The 13,977-nt window shown below is 48.1% G+C and overlaps 1 protein-coding gene and 1 non-coding gene across 2 annotated transcripts; both read right to left on the minus strand.

Annotated features, from left to right (window-relative positions):
• Window positions 1-4,828: 4,828 nt before the first annotated feature.
• Window positions 4,829-4,947, minus strand: LOC111738165. The gene has a single exon (XR_002779713.1). It is a non-coding gene; the product is annotated as a 5S ribosomal RNA (ribosomal RNA).
• A 2,166-nt stretch (window positions 4,948-7,113) lies between these two features.
• On the minus strand, window positions 7,114-10,685 carry LOC105290282 (C-C chemokine receptor type 5). Its single transcript, XM_011357326.2, has 3 exons — window positions 10,655-10,685; window positions 9,908-9,962; window positions 7,114-8,382 (listed from the first exon to the last, which is right to left on the minus strand). The coding sequence occupies exon 3, from the start codon at window positions 8,369-8,371 to the stop codon at window positions 7,313-7,315; it is 1,059 nt and encodes a 352-aa protein (XP_011355628.1). The 5' UTR covers window positions 8,372-8,382; window positions 9,908-9,962; window positions 10,655-10,685; the 3' UTR covers window positions 7,114-7,312.
• Window positions 10,686-13,977: the final 3,292 nt, after the last annotated feature.

The following is a 13,977-nucleotide window of genomic DNA, read 5'->3' on the forward strand; positions in this document are numbered from 1 at the left end:
AGACTCCCCACTCCCCGCCACCCCGTGCTTTGCTTCTGCTCAAAGGGAGGGCAGAGTGTTCGCCCAGGGATCACTTCCTGGTCCTGTCCTGCCTCCGTACTGGCCACCGCTCCTGATCTCCCTCTGCAGGGAGGCCCTCCCTCATGCCTGCCTGCCCGCCTGCCTGCCTGTCTACCTACCTATCATCTATCTAACTTATCTTCACGGTGCCACTTTAGGTATGTGGACTATGCCTTGGTCGACTTCGCCCGTGCACACCGGCACAGTTGTCCCTCCTCCTAGGCTCTACCCAAGGAGCGTGTTAGGGTCCCTTCCCTGTGTACCTTCTCCTGGGAGAGGCAGCTCCCCGGTCTCTGAGCCGCCTCCCTTTAACGCGTTCGTAATGCTTTTTAAACACCTGTGTAATCTGGCTTATTTGCCTGACTTTCTCTCTAAAGAGTGAACCTGATGCGGACAGGGACTCTCATGGCATGGTCGGTGTCTTGCACATAGTAGACCCTCCAAAAATGTTTGTTGAATGATCGGTTGTTGAATGTTCAGCTACTCATGGTTAATGCACAACTGAACTGTGCTAGGGAGGCGTCCGCTTCTCCTAGCCCCAGGCTTCTGCTTCAGCTCCAAGGAGGGCAGAACCTCGGGGGAGGACTGACGGGGACACTTCCCATGTCACTCCCACCCCTGACCGCCCCGGCTTCCATGGGAGGGAAGTGGGCTTGGGGTCTATTAACTGTTCCCTTTTCCACAGGGCTCCAGATCTGGATTGAGGGGCTGGTAAGAAACCCCATTTCCTTTCCGTACCTGAACCACGACGGCTCGTGGGCCGGAGCTTCTCATTTGGATATTCAGTACTTACCTAGTTCTTCATAAATTCACTCCTACCTGATTTCTCCTTTGTGTGCAGGCTCCTGGCAGGCTGGGACGTTGATCTGCTACCCCCCCCCCATCCCCCGATGCCCACCCAACCTCCCAGTTTGCTTTGAGCTGTAGGGTCTACCTTGGCCTAGAATCACATTTGCAGGTTAATCCCCTCAAAAGGCTTTCCAGGGGAGCTATCCAAGGTCAGAAGGGTTGAACGCAGCACCGTAAAGTTGGGGGGGCCCTTGACATCAATTACTCTAAATCCATGGGGTTTGGTTTCTCACCCAAAAAGCCATCTCCGGTCTGCAGGCTTCAATTCCGCTGCAGAAAGCGAGCCGGATCTCACACCAAGGGAAGAGTATCCTTCCAGGGAAGTAATCCTAATCTAAGGAGGGAACAGCCATGATCAGAAAAGGGGCTGCCAGTTACAAGGATTCTGCGTGCCAGGCACTGCACTAAACCTTTAACGTGCAATTTCTCATTTAATCTTCTGGACAAACCTGAGAGGCAGGGGTATTATCAGCCCCACATTACAGACGAGGAAACCGAGGCTAAGACACGTGAACGAACCTGCCTAGGAATTTAAGCCTGGGAATCCCCGATGCCCGAGTCCAAGTTACAGTGATATTCGTTGAACACCTATCATATGCCAGACCCACAGTGTCCAATACAGTAGCCATTGGCCATATTAAAATTAAATTAATTAAAAAGAAATAGATAAAAATTCAATGGCGCAGTCACATCAGCCACATTTTGCACTAGTGTGGGGGTGGCTACCGGATCGCCATATCGGACAGTGCAGGCACTGAGCGTTGCCATAATTTCAGAAAATTCTCCAGGACAATGCTGGTCGAGACACCGTCGGTCCCAATAGAACTCTACCAGGTAGATAACAATAGCATCCCAAAGTACAGGAAAGAAGTCAAATGCAGAGACTTTAAGTCACTTCTGTCGAGCTCCCATGGCTGCAAGGCAGGAGCCCAGCTCAGCCCGCCTTTGAAATTCTCATTCTTGCTTCTTCCAGGCTCTGTTTACTACTCTGCAGAAAGGGGTGAGTGAACCCATCAGCAGAGTCCCGATTTGATTATACGCTAGAAAACCATCGTGATTTTCTTAAGAGGGACTTTTGAAGAATATGAGTTAGCGGAAATAAATCTGAGCAGAGGAATTTTAGAGTAAATATGGGCCATTGCTATTTTAAAACTAACTTTGTTGTTTTCTCTGAAGAACGATCATTGCCTCATCTGGGCCTGACACGGATGGCCAGAGTTTTCCAATTCTTCTGGGATAATTTACTGGACAGAGTTAAAAAAAAGATGGTTCACTGGAGGGACAAGGAAGGGGTGGGGGACAATTCTTCCGCCAACATAAGCGAAATCCGCATTCACTTGCGAAGCATCAAACAGACCCTTTTCTACATGAGACGCGTTCTCCCTGGAATCTGAAGCCTCAAGCTCGGCACGGGCGCCAGACATCCCATTTTTATTTACTTTTCACTTGGAACGAATGGCTCAAAGCATCATCCAAAACCAGAAATGAAAGCGAAATACTTGGGGCCTGATGCAGAGCTTTTATGTTGCCAGATAAGTCTAGGGTCTTCTGCTTTCAAAACTAGCTCGCGGGAAGACGGTGCTAACGCTCCATTATGAAAACTGAGGAGCCGAGTCCAGCCTGTCCCCGGCCCGCGTGCCACCCACTCCCAGCCAGGCAGGGTCTCCCTCCGACAGCGGGTCTGGCTCCAGCATGCTCAGTAGGATGGGCTTGAAGCGGTGCTTTTCAAACTTGGCTACACTTAGAATCACCAGAAGATCCTAAACGTCAAAAACCACAGGCCATGTTGCAGACCGATTAAATCGGAATCGCTGGGCGCGGGACTCAGGGGTCACTATCTGTAAAACCTCCTGGGTGACTGCAATGTGTGGCCTACGTTAGGGGTGCCCCCGAGAATTCCAGGCCCCCTTCTTCCACTCTCACCTGCTGTGCTCAGTGTGTCTGATGGCCGCCCAGGTGCAATAGGGAAACACCACGTGAAATTGAAAACGTGCCACTGCTCCGGCTGGCCCAGACCTATCCCATCAGAAGCTCTGGGGCTGGGAGTGGACTCTGCTCTTCCTCTGTAAGGTCAGGGCACTGGACTGACTGGTCCTTGACAATCTTCTGAGTTTCATACTGTACGAGTGATCAAAACGAGGGGGTAACAGTAAGCGAGACAGGAGATTGTGGATGAAAAATCCACCCACATCCCAGTCATGTCTGATTGCTTCGAAAGCTTGGTGTTTGCAAGAGATACGTGGTGTTTTATGGACTAGGAAAAATGCTTTGTCACAAGACATTTTCTGACCTTGTCGCAAGACTGTGAGTTCGGCGATCTGCAAAAATGAACTCTGGGCAGCTGGGACCTGCACTTCACCGCAGGCGTCGACCTGTGTCCTCCAGAGACAATGTGAAAATGTCGTGTCTTCTCTGTGGTCAAGGCTGCGGGGGTGGGGTGGGGGCGGGTGGACAGCGCCTTGTTGGTTTGCCGAAGTGGCCACGGGGGGGCAGTGCAGCCCAAGGCTCTCAGTGGTTTTGAGGACCTTTCGGTTGACTTGTGTTTGAAAAAGACTTCTATAAAGTATGCTTTAAAAACGAGTTACTCCCTTTAGAAAAAGAAACAAAAAGAAATCCCCGAAACGTGACAGAGTCACAATGACACAGAACCTGTCATCGGATTAAAGCAGTAACGATAGGGAGCCAGACATAAGTGAGACTTGTAAAAATGCTTATGGACAACTACGAAAGAACAACTGGGACATGCATAATCTAAAATATCAAAGTTTGGAAAAATACGAGCAAGACTTCTAGAGCGAACTTCATTCAAAAGCAGAGGAGCCATGGATATGCTTCTCTGTTTTCGCCTCTTCTGTCCACTATGCCCGCTCCCCCCACCCTCGCAGGGTTAACACTTGGAAGTTGATGCCCACATTCGGGAGTCTGTCCTTCCCTCCCATAGAAAACAAATGACTTGCAAATGTAATCATAACGGTGGAAATGCCAAGGCGGTTCAACTTAGAGCTGTTCGAAACTTAACCCTCGGGATGCAAGTGTAAACAGAATCGTAATTTATGAATTCGTACATTATTCCTCCCTGCGGAGGACAGTGACCCTTACTTTGACTGTATCCATGGCACGGACGTGATGCCCTCCCCGACGGGGGCCTCCGGGTTGAGCAGCAGGGGCCGGCGAATGGGAGCACAACTCTAGAGAAGAGTGGGCATCGGAGGGTCCAGGCAAACAAGGAGTGAAGACGCGGGACTGGGGAGCCCACGGGAATGTGCCCTAGAAAGGCTGCAGGCACCTCGAGTACCAATCCCTTCGTGTTAACTCTGAAGTCATTTATTAAGGTGGGAAGAGGATAAGAAGTATTACATAGCGGCCATAAAAACTGGCCCCTTCTGAACTTCCCCTGCAGCTGCCCTCATCATTTGGGACAGGTCTCCCTTCTCTTTGACTCCTTCCCGCTACTCTAAACCCCGCCCCCTCTCCGCCTTCCTTGGTTCATGCCTCCTTTTGGCTGGGAGATGGAAGGCAGTCCTTCAAGTATTGTTTGGGAGAGGTGTCTGAAGAGCCAGCTCCAGCTGCCCTTGTCTTCTGCTCATTTCACAGAGCTCCGAGTAGGATGGCAGCTGGCCCTTGCTGCCAGTGACCTACCTGCTGGAAGGTGAGAGCCCAGTGGCCTGAAAACCAGAGCGTTCTAAAGTATGAATGTGCTGAGACAGGTCACCTCTACCTGGAGCACCTGTGCCCTGAGGATAAGAGACACACACACAGAAATCCACATGGGCACCCTCGTCATCACTGTAATGACAGCCAGGTTTGGGGGAGGGATATTTATTTGTTTGTTTTTAGGTGAGGCAGCCCTTGGTTGACCTTACAGGTTGCAAGGACCTTGTCAGTTTACAATCCTTTGTTTTTTTAAAAAAATTTTTTATGCCTACAGCACCTGGTCTTCCTAGGTGGTCTCCCATCCAAGTACTAACCAGGCCTGACCCTGTTTAGCTTCCGAGATCAGATGGGATCAGGCTTGTTCAGGGTGGCATGGCCGTAGACCCTGGGGGAGGCATTTTTAAAGGAAAGAAAAGCAACCTTTACAGCAACCAGTCTCATCCTCTTGCATCTTACGTCTGCAATTCGGGGCTGCAGCTAACTGCCCAGGACGTGGTGTTGTCTGTTGTCTTCATTTTCAAACATATACTGCCGTACGCTCAAACACACATGAATTTCCTTTTTTCTTTTTTTTTTTTTTAAAACATGTCAATTCTTTTACTTGACTAGTAGAATGAAATTTGAAATTTTAACGTTTTCGGTGTCAATTGCTCAGAAACTCCACTCTTAGAGGTAGCATTTTGAAATACCAATTATTCTGGCAGTTTGACTCAGGTAAAGGGTCATCTTTTAAAAATATTTAAAAAGAAATACAATTCTCAATGTGTGCGTGTGTGTGTGTGTGAATGTGTGTGTGAATTTTCCTAAACAACTACTTACAATGCTCTCCTATTTTTTGTGTGTGTGCTATTCTCTAAGCGTACACTTGACTGAAAGAACAGGCATACGATCGATTATTTTAGAAAGTGGTTTTTATTAGACACCTATTTTCTTTGAAACAGGTTGCAACTTTCTATATTCATTAGCATATCACATGCATATGTGGATCTGCATATAGGCACAAAGCTATCAGCATGCTGACTTGACCCAGAGGCTAGGGTCCTCTGCCAGTTATGCAGCTTTTAAGAGCAAAAGGATGCCCCTCCAGTCACCTCCCCTGGAAGCCACAGCCCTCAAGTTTCAGGTTTCAGAGTTTGAGAAAAATCAGTAGCACTTCTTTATTATTCTGACACCTTAATTTCCAGAGTGATTCTCACTTCTTCACATTTCTTCACCTAAGCTTTATCACCAGGCCTCAGCTACACCGAAATTCAAAACATGCTCAAGCAGGTACAAAATAATAAAACTAGCAACCGCAAACACAAAAGATCTCTTTGAAATATAGAACTCCCTTAGTGTTTGGGTACCATTTGTCTGGAGAGAAGGCACCTAAAAGGCATTTAAAGGCCCTTACACTCAGCCTGAAACGGGGAGGCTGGTAAATTGTTATTTTTGTGGCTTATAAAGCTGGGAGTAGACTGTTTCCAAATGACTACGTTCCTTCTCCCTTTTGCTGATTGATAGTTAAATCCAGAAGGTGATACGCACACGCTTATAAAGTTCTGGATTTTCATTAACTAGGTAGTCATCCTTCGCCTAGATCTCACGTCTCATCTGCACGTGCCCTTGGACCTCAGGCTCATGCATTCACAAAGCTGCTGTTTTAAAGCCTCCTGGAGATGCCTCATGATCGAGCTGGATGCTCTGAAGGCAGACGCATCAGTGAGAGACAACCCAGCGTCTGCCTGTGCCAGGCTGTGTGTGAGCTCACATAACCGAGCCCCTCTGCCCTCCGCCCACTCAGCCCTCCTGTTATCCACCTAAACCTCATCCTCCTTCCATGCTTGAAGTCTCTTTTAGGACATCTCCAATTTGCACGTTTGAAGCCTAGAGTTTCCCTGACTCCTCTGTGCCCCTCCCACCTCCCACCTAAATCCTCCCCCAGTTCTGCTGACTCTCATCCTAAGTGCTGTGAATATACGTCTTCCTTCCTATCCCTCGCGCCTCAGCCTAAGTGGAGGCCTCCTCACCCTCACCTGCTTGCTGCTGGTCTCCTGGCTCTAAACGCTTGTCTTTCCAGGCCGTCCTTTGGGCATGGAATGAGCCTCCTGCAACGCCGGCCAGGGCTCCTTGCTCTGCTCTCAGACTTGGACGAGCAGTGCTGTTCGGGTCCCTAACAATGCACCCTTGTTCTTCCTCCCAGGGCCTCCCCTAACCAGCCGCATATCTTTGCCTGTGCAGCACCTGCAGCCTGGAGCCGGCAGCCAATCCCCTTCAGGTCCCGTCACTGAAGAAGTTATCCCAGCTCTCACCAGGCCAACGGCTCTGCCCTGGTCCTCAATGTCCGTGGGACTTATTAACTCACCTTGGAGGAAGATGTCCTTCCTTAACTGATTGCGTTCATGTCCCTTCTCCCCATGGCAAGGCAAGGAACTGTTTTAAACATATTTACAACTTGTATGTTGCCTTGCGCAAGCAAGAAATGAATACTTTTCTGGATTCCTGGTCAGGTATACCAAACTCAAGAATCAGCAATTTTCTGGAGATTTTTTTAATAATGAAGTTTTGCAGCGAATGGTGAGTTTGCCCACGAGTCGATGTACATGGAAGGGAGATGACAAGGCTATTTCATCCATGTTTTGATTTGGCATTCTAGAATGTATGAGTTTCACCTCTGCTGGACTTAAAACAGATGCCAAATAGATGGATGGATCTTAGACCCTCTATGACAGTAACTTCCTCCCACCCCGGTCTGTGTGTAAAAAACAAGTCACAAGACAACAGAGATATCCTGCTCCCCAGAGGAACGAGTATAAACGGAGCTTCCACGCTCGGGAGCTTCTCGCTGAAAGAGGGGACAGTGTTTGCAGAGGCGTCTGGCGATGTGCTTTTGGAAAAACACGGAGAGGTACCGTCTGAACTTCTCCCCGACGAAGGCATAGATGATGGGGTTGATACAGCAGTGCGTCATCCCGAGGGTCTCTGTCACCTGCATGGCTTGGTCCAGCCTATTAGAGCTAATGCAGTTATCCAAGCCGAAGAAGATCTGGAAGGTGTTGAGCAGAAGGACGATGCTGTAGGGCGCCCAGAAAAGGAAATAAACGATCATGATCACGAAGATGAGCCTCACGGCTTTGTGCCTCCTCTGCTCATTTCGACAGCGAAGCAGGGTCTTCAGGATTCCCGAGTAGCAGATCACCATGACAAGCAGTGGCAGGATCAGGCCCAAAAAGACTATCTTTAATGCCTGGAAATTCTTCCAGAAATGATACTGGCTGGGTGGGTAATGAGGGCTGCACGTACAATGAGAGCCTTCTTTTTGGGATTTGGTAAAGATGATTCCTGGGAGAGAGGCGAACACAGCCACCACCCAGGTGACCCCACTTGTCATCATCCCAAAGGTGACCGTCCTGGCTTTTAAAGCAAACACGGCATGGACGATAGCCAAGTACCTATCCATTGTCAAGAGGATGATGAAGAAGATTCCAGAGAAGAAGCCAATAAGATAGAGTCCCGTCAAAAACTGACACATTCTATTTCCAAAGTCCCACTGGCCTGCTGCATAGTAAGCCCAGAACGGGATGGTGAAGAGGAAAAGCAGGTCGGAGATGGCCAGGTTGAGCAGGTAGATGTCGGTCATGCTCTTCAGCTTTTTGCAGTTTATCAGGATGAGGACGACCAGCAAGTTGCCCACAAAACCAAAGATGAACACCAGCGAGTAGAGCGGGGGTAGGAGCCTGGCCGCTATTTGCTTCACGCTGATTTTCTGGCAGGGCTCCGCCATACTGTAATCAATGTCATAGGATGGAGTTGCCACTGAGTAATCCATCTTGCTCTACCCTGTGAACGAAGAAACAGTGATCTCGTGTAAGGTCCTAGAATATACTTGGTGGCCCACCGTGAATACAAACTGTCTTATACAAGAACAGGTTCTTAAAATTGATGCATAGATTTCTACAGTCAATTGAGCCCCATTTTCTGGCCAGTGAACTTTAGTAATAAAGGGAAGGCTTGCTGCTAGCTTCCTTTGCTCACTTGCTCTATGGGGAAATTCACAAAAGCATCATCTCATCAAAAAAAATCTGGTGTTCCATAGCCACGTGGGGTGAGTGATGGCTTGATAACAATTTCACGAAACTGAGCCAGGCACCGTCCATCCAGCACGACCCCGAAACTGCCATTCCCTGGAGTGAGCTCACAGGAGCCTCATCATGAGTGTGCTGTGATAATTAACAGTTCCCAAGGGCATGCTGCATGCCATCCACTATTCTAAGTCATTTATTCAATGACTGCTCAAGGTGACCCGATGAGGCAGCTCATGGTATTGTACCCAGCTGACAGATAAGGACATCAGAGCTCAGAGAGGATGCATAGCTTACCTAAAAACATACAGCTAGGAAGCAAGTGGTTTTGAACGCAGGCAGCCTGCATTCTTCCCCACCGCGCCACCCTGCCTTTCATTCTTTTGTGAGAGAACTAAAGGGCAGGACCATCAGCCAGGTGTCTTGATGTAGTCAGAACAGAATGGGCCGACGTCAAGGTCAATTGTAGAACCCAGACTACCATTTTCACGTTTCCTCTGAAGTTTGTGTTTCTAGTTCCTGAGCCGCTATGATTAAGAGATTCCCCACATAGACAAGAACTGGCCAAATGGAAGATACTCCATCTACTGTCAGACTTTCTTGATTAGCTCAGTCCCTTCTGGCTTGCCTGGTCTGCTTGTTCTGGACTAAGAATTCTAAGTCATCCCTGTGAGTCTCGAACTCCCTGTGCCTGGGATTGGGCAGCTGGGAGGAGCACCCAGAAAATTTCCCCTTTAAATTCTGAGCCAGAAAAAGAATCATACACTAAATGTGCTGAGGAACTGATATGTTAAAAGGTGACTTTGTTTAACATTTATAATTTGATATTAATTTGGACAATTTTAAGGCTTCCTCTTTTCAGGGGAAAAAAAATTCCAAAAGAACCAGATTTAGACACAATTTATGGCTGGGCTCGAATTCAGAAGGAAACCCGACAGGAGGTTTTAGTTCTCCGACCAGAAGATAATCTCTACCAAGGTTTTGGCCAAGAATCATCTCTCTGAAAATCTCTCTTTTGAAAGATAAGGTTTCGGTTTTTTTAAAAAAACGATTTTTCCGTTTCAAATCTTTCATTCATAATCGTGTTTGGTATCTTTGATGTTATCACAGTCTGAAACACATTCTAAATTCTAACTCTTTCCTTATCTTAAGGATTATATTTTAAGATAGTTCTGTGAGCACCTGGCGTTGGTCAAATGTCTTCTGTGAGTTTCCTGTAAAGGCTTGTACTCATCACAGAAGCTGAGCTAGTTAATAGACAAAGTGGTTGAGAGGTGACTTACCGGGAGAGTTTCTTGTTGGGGGTGACGGATGTCTGAGCTCCTCTGACCAGCTGAGCTGTGCAAATCAAACATATAGACAACATCAGAATAGGAAATGCAATTTCTACTGAAAAGGGGGCGGAGTTTTAATGCCTAAGTATATGTAGGGCAAAAAATCAGAGGAGTTCTTCCTTCTTCTTTTTAAAATTGAGCTTAAAATAGCTCTCTGGTCTGAATGGTTATTCTTGGGTTTCCCTAGTTACATTATTTTCTTTCTGCTCATCCAAGTACAGAGTCTGTTGGGAGCTCAAAAGAATTGAAGGATATTAGCACTAGAAGAACATCAACATGCATCCAGTCAAACCTAGAAACGAGGTGAAACTAGACAGAAGTTGCTACCCAAGAGGCAAATGATTCCTACAAGGCCACGGGGCTTATCAGCGATGAGGCTGGAAGGGCGAAAGATTCTGATTCTCTTACTATTTGTCCTCGAAGAAAGCCAACTCAAAGAACTTGAAATTGAGAGGGGCATGCTTCATGACCCCATGCTTGCTTCGGCCCACCTCCCTCCCACCCCCACCCCCTCGCCTACCAGAATTCATACACCTTTGCTCACCACCCAATACGATTTTTCTCTGTAAACTGAAACAACTGGTTATCTCGAGCGTTTTAACTCTAGGTTCACCTGTAAGCTAAACAGGTTGACGACCTTTCTCTGGATCGGATATCTTGTGGGGCACTGAAATTCATTCTGAATTTTCACTCTACCTATTTGCTATTTTGCAGCCCTCCAGACCAGCAGGCATCGATCGATCGGTACCTGCACCGTGCCAGATACCCAGGCGACGAGAGTTCCTCATTCCAAGGATACGGCCTTCCTGGAGCTTTAAGAAATTTTCGACATGGAATAGGTAACGAATGCCAGAAAAAGAGGGTCCCGTTCAGGATGATATGCAACAATGCTATAGGCAGTCACATCAAGTTTTCTTGGTGGCTGATTACTTATCTAGAAACCTCAGTCGTTGACAGCAGAGCTGTGAACACAGTGGGAACCCACACCCGGGCCGCAAGAGGCTTCCGTTTCCTTAGCCGGTGATCTGAGGGAAGGCAAAGGAGACCCCACACCGGTAGAGACAGCCCAAGGCAGGGGCCAAGCGAATGGCCTCTGCAGTCAGCCTGCCTGAGCATGAAGCCTGGCCCTGCCCACAGCATTCACATCTGTGTAATTCTCATCTGAGAGACAGTCGACCCTTCATGGGTTTGGTGGGAGACGTACGTGAGGTGCCCACGTCCAGGGTATATAGCACGTGATAGATACTCAATACACACCAAATTTACTCATTCTGTGATCCTTCCTTAGGGAGACTCGTTTGATAAAATTCTCACAGACTTGATTCCCTGGGGTCCTAGTCTGGGGCAGATTAATATTAGCAAATGAGAAGCTGAAAGTGTGAAGCTAATGGCTGGGCTTAGAGAATAGGAGAAATGACTCCAGGTGAAGTTGGGGAAGCACAGAAATAGCCCGGCGATCGAGAACCACCCGTACAGGGACATGTGTTTGTGTTTATGACAGAGCCCGATAACTCATCACCCTAACCGGGAGAGCGAAGCGTGAAGAAAATGTTCGGGGCCCCCCATCTGTGCCATCCAGGAGGCGGCGATGAGGAACTGGGCTCCGAAGTCACGCTGGATTTAAACTTCCGCTTCACTATTTACTATTTAATCTGAACAAGCTACCGAAAGGCTCCAGTCCTCAGTTTTCTGATCTGTGAAATGGGGGCAAAAAAACAAAACAAAACAAAACAAAAAACCTCGCTGAAGACACAAATCTTCTTGATAGGTCTGTGGTCAAGATGAAATGATATACTAGCTCCGCAGACACAGAGAACAAGCTGACAGTTGCCAAAGGGGAACTTTTAAAACAGGAGTTAGAGGAGGGAAAAATCTAGGGGGCCTGTAGGTTTTCAGCAGAGCTTAGAAAAATTATGTTAACGTTTACCACTTATATAGTATTTACTATGTGCCAGAAAAAAAGAGGAAAAGATCAGATGATGTAACAAGCGTAGAGACTTTGGCAGATACCTGTCCTGTGTGGGCTATTTAAGCAGTGAAATACGAAGTATGCATTAGAAAGAGTTCACTAGATGGGTAGCAAATAAATTAATACAACATGTTATGGAAAATAGGACACGCACAGTTTTGGTTTTTGGAAGAGTAGCTCGTGCTTGCGGGTAACACACTGGGCAGCCCTCAGCTGCTGCAGGACAAACATTACATTTCTGTATGAGGCGGATTTGTTCCGACTTCCTCCCCAGCACAGAGCTGGGGCTTTGCCTTGTATCCAGTATCTTGTCATCTGGGTGGCTGAGCACCCGACGGCAGGCTCACCCGCAGAGGGCAGTGTGGAGCAGTGGAACAGGCTCAGAGTCACTGCTGCCTACAACCGGTGTGCTCTGCGTGAGATACTTTCCCCCAGAGCTTCCATGTCCTCCTCTGTCAGGTGACGTGCCAAGCCTGGGGCTCCTGAAGGCTGCTTCCCCCTTCAGTCCTGATGACCCCGTGGCCACGCTGGTAGATATTGGATGGAAACGGGATGAAGATCCATAGGCTGAAACAAGGAAGCCCAGCCTGGCAGGGTGGGTTACTCCCTGTCAGCTTTCTGGATCCAGGGGTGAGTTCAGGTCCCCTCTTGAAATATGAGTCTCTTGCAAGGATGCACAGGAAGTGAGGACACGTGGGAACTTCTTCAGCACTTCATCAACGAAACGCTGCTCTGGATACAACGATGACGACAAACTAGCAGTTTGTCATGCCGTGGCTTAGTTTCCTGGTCTCTGCTTTTCTTGTCACTTTGTACCCACCTCCCACTCTGCAGGGTTCTCCTTCTCATAGATATGTGGCATTCAGACCCCCCCACCAGAAACGACCTTTTGACTGGTTTGTCACTCTAGACTCGATGCCCGTATCGGAGGGTGTCTCACGCCAGCCCACTTTGTGGGGGCACTGGCCAGCCTTAAACAGCTGCTTCAGATTTAGTCATTGCACCCAAGTTTCAAGGGCTGCTGCCCCTGCCTTGCCCACGCCCTCCCTGGACCATATACTCAGAGCGCCATTGACAAGATGGGGAGAATGTCCAGTCTTTTCCTTGGGTTCAAAGGGCCAACTGCATGAGCACAGGGAGCTGAAACCCCGCCTCACAGTGGCTCAGGTGAACATACTGGGGCTCGAGCTGACTCTAGCTCAATGTCAGTCAACGGTGAGATAGGCTGTCAAAATAGCAAACGCATCTTTTAGTTTTGAACACAAATATCTAATTATAAAACCAACACACGCTCATTGTACGAAGTTAGGAAAAGCAGAAAAAAATAGAAAGTAAGGAAAAAGTTAGGCATATTCTCACAATCTCAAAACAACCCCCAACATACGATGTGTTTCAACTCCGACCTTGTCCTATGCATCCTTTTTGATTAATTGGTCTCACTCATAGACCAGTTCTATGCGCTGCTCTTTATTTTTTTTTCCTAAAAAATTACATCATAGGCATTTCCTCATGTTATTAAAACGTCTTTATAAATGTGGTTCTTTAATCGTTGTTTTGATTGAGGTGTAACTTACATACGGCAAAGCACACCAATCCTAGGTGTACGGCTTAGTGACGTTTTGATACGTGTGCACCACATGGAACCAGCACCCAGACCGAAATGATAGGAAATATCCCCATCACCCCATCAGCATAGATGAGAGGCGGGGGCCGCTCTGACTCCCATCATGGTGGATAAGAGGTGTCTGTTCTTTAACTTCGTGGAAGTGAAATCTTAGACGCTGGCCTCCTTCATGTGCAGCTTCTTTTGTTCAACTGATGCCCAAACTGTATTCGACAGAGCCCTGTGATTCGATAGTCAGGCTCTGTCCCCTGTTGGCTGATCCGGCGAGCATGCTCTGAGGGTTGCTCTCCCCGCCAGGGAGGAAGCTCCCGGTGTCTCCAAAGCCGCCTTTCCCAGGAGGGCCAGAGGGTCCCCACGATCCTCGAAGAAACAGGAAGAATCTCCCTCTCCCCTGACCAGTGTCACACTCCGTCACCTGTGGCCTCG

The sequence above is a fragment of the Pteropus vampyrus genome, unplaced genomic scaffold (assembly GCF_000151845.1).
Source record: "Pteropus vampyrus isolate Shadow unplaced genomic scaffold, Pvam_2.0 Scaffold35, whole genome shotgun sequence".
In the NCBI taxonomy this organism is placed as follows: domain Eukaryota; kingdom Metazoa; phylum Chordata; class Mammalia; order Chiroptera; family Pteropodidae; genus Pteropus; species Pteropus vampyrus.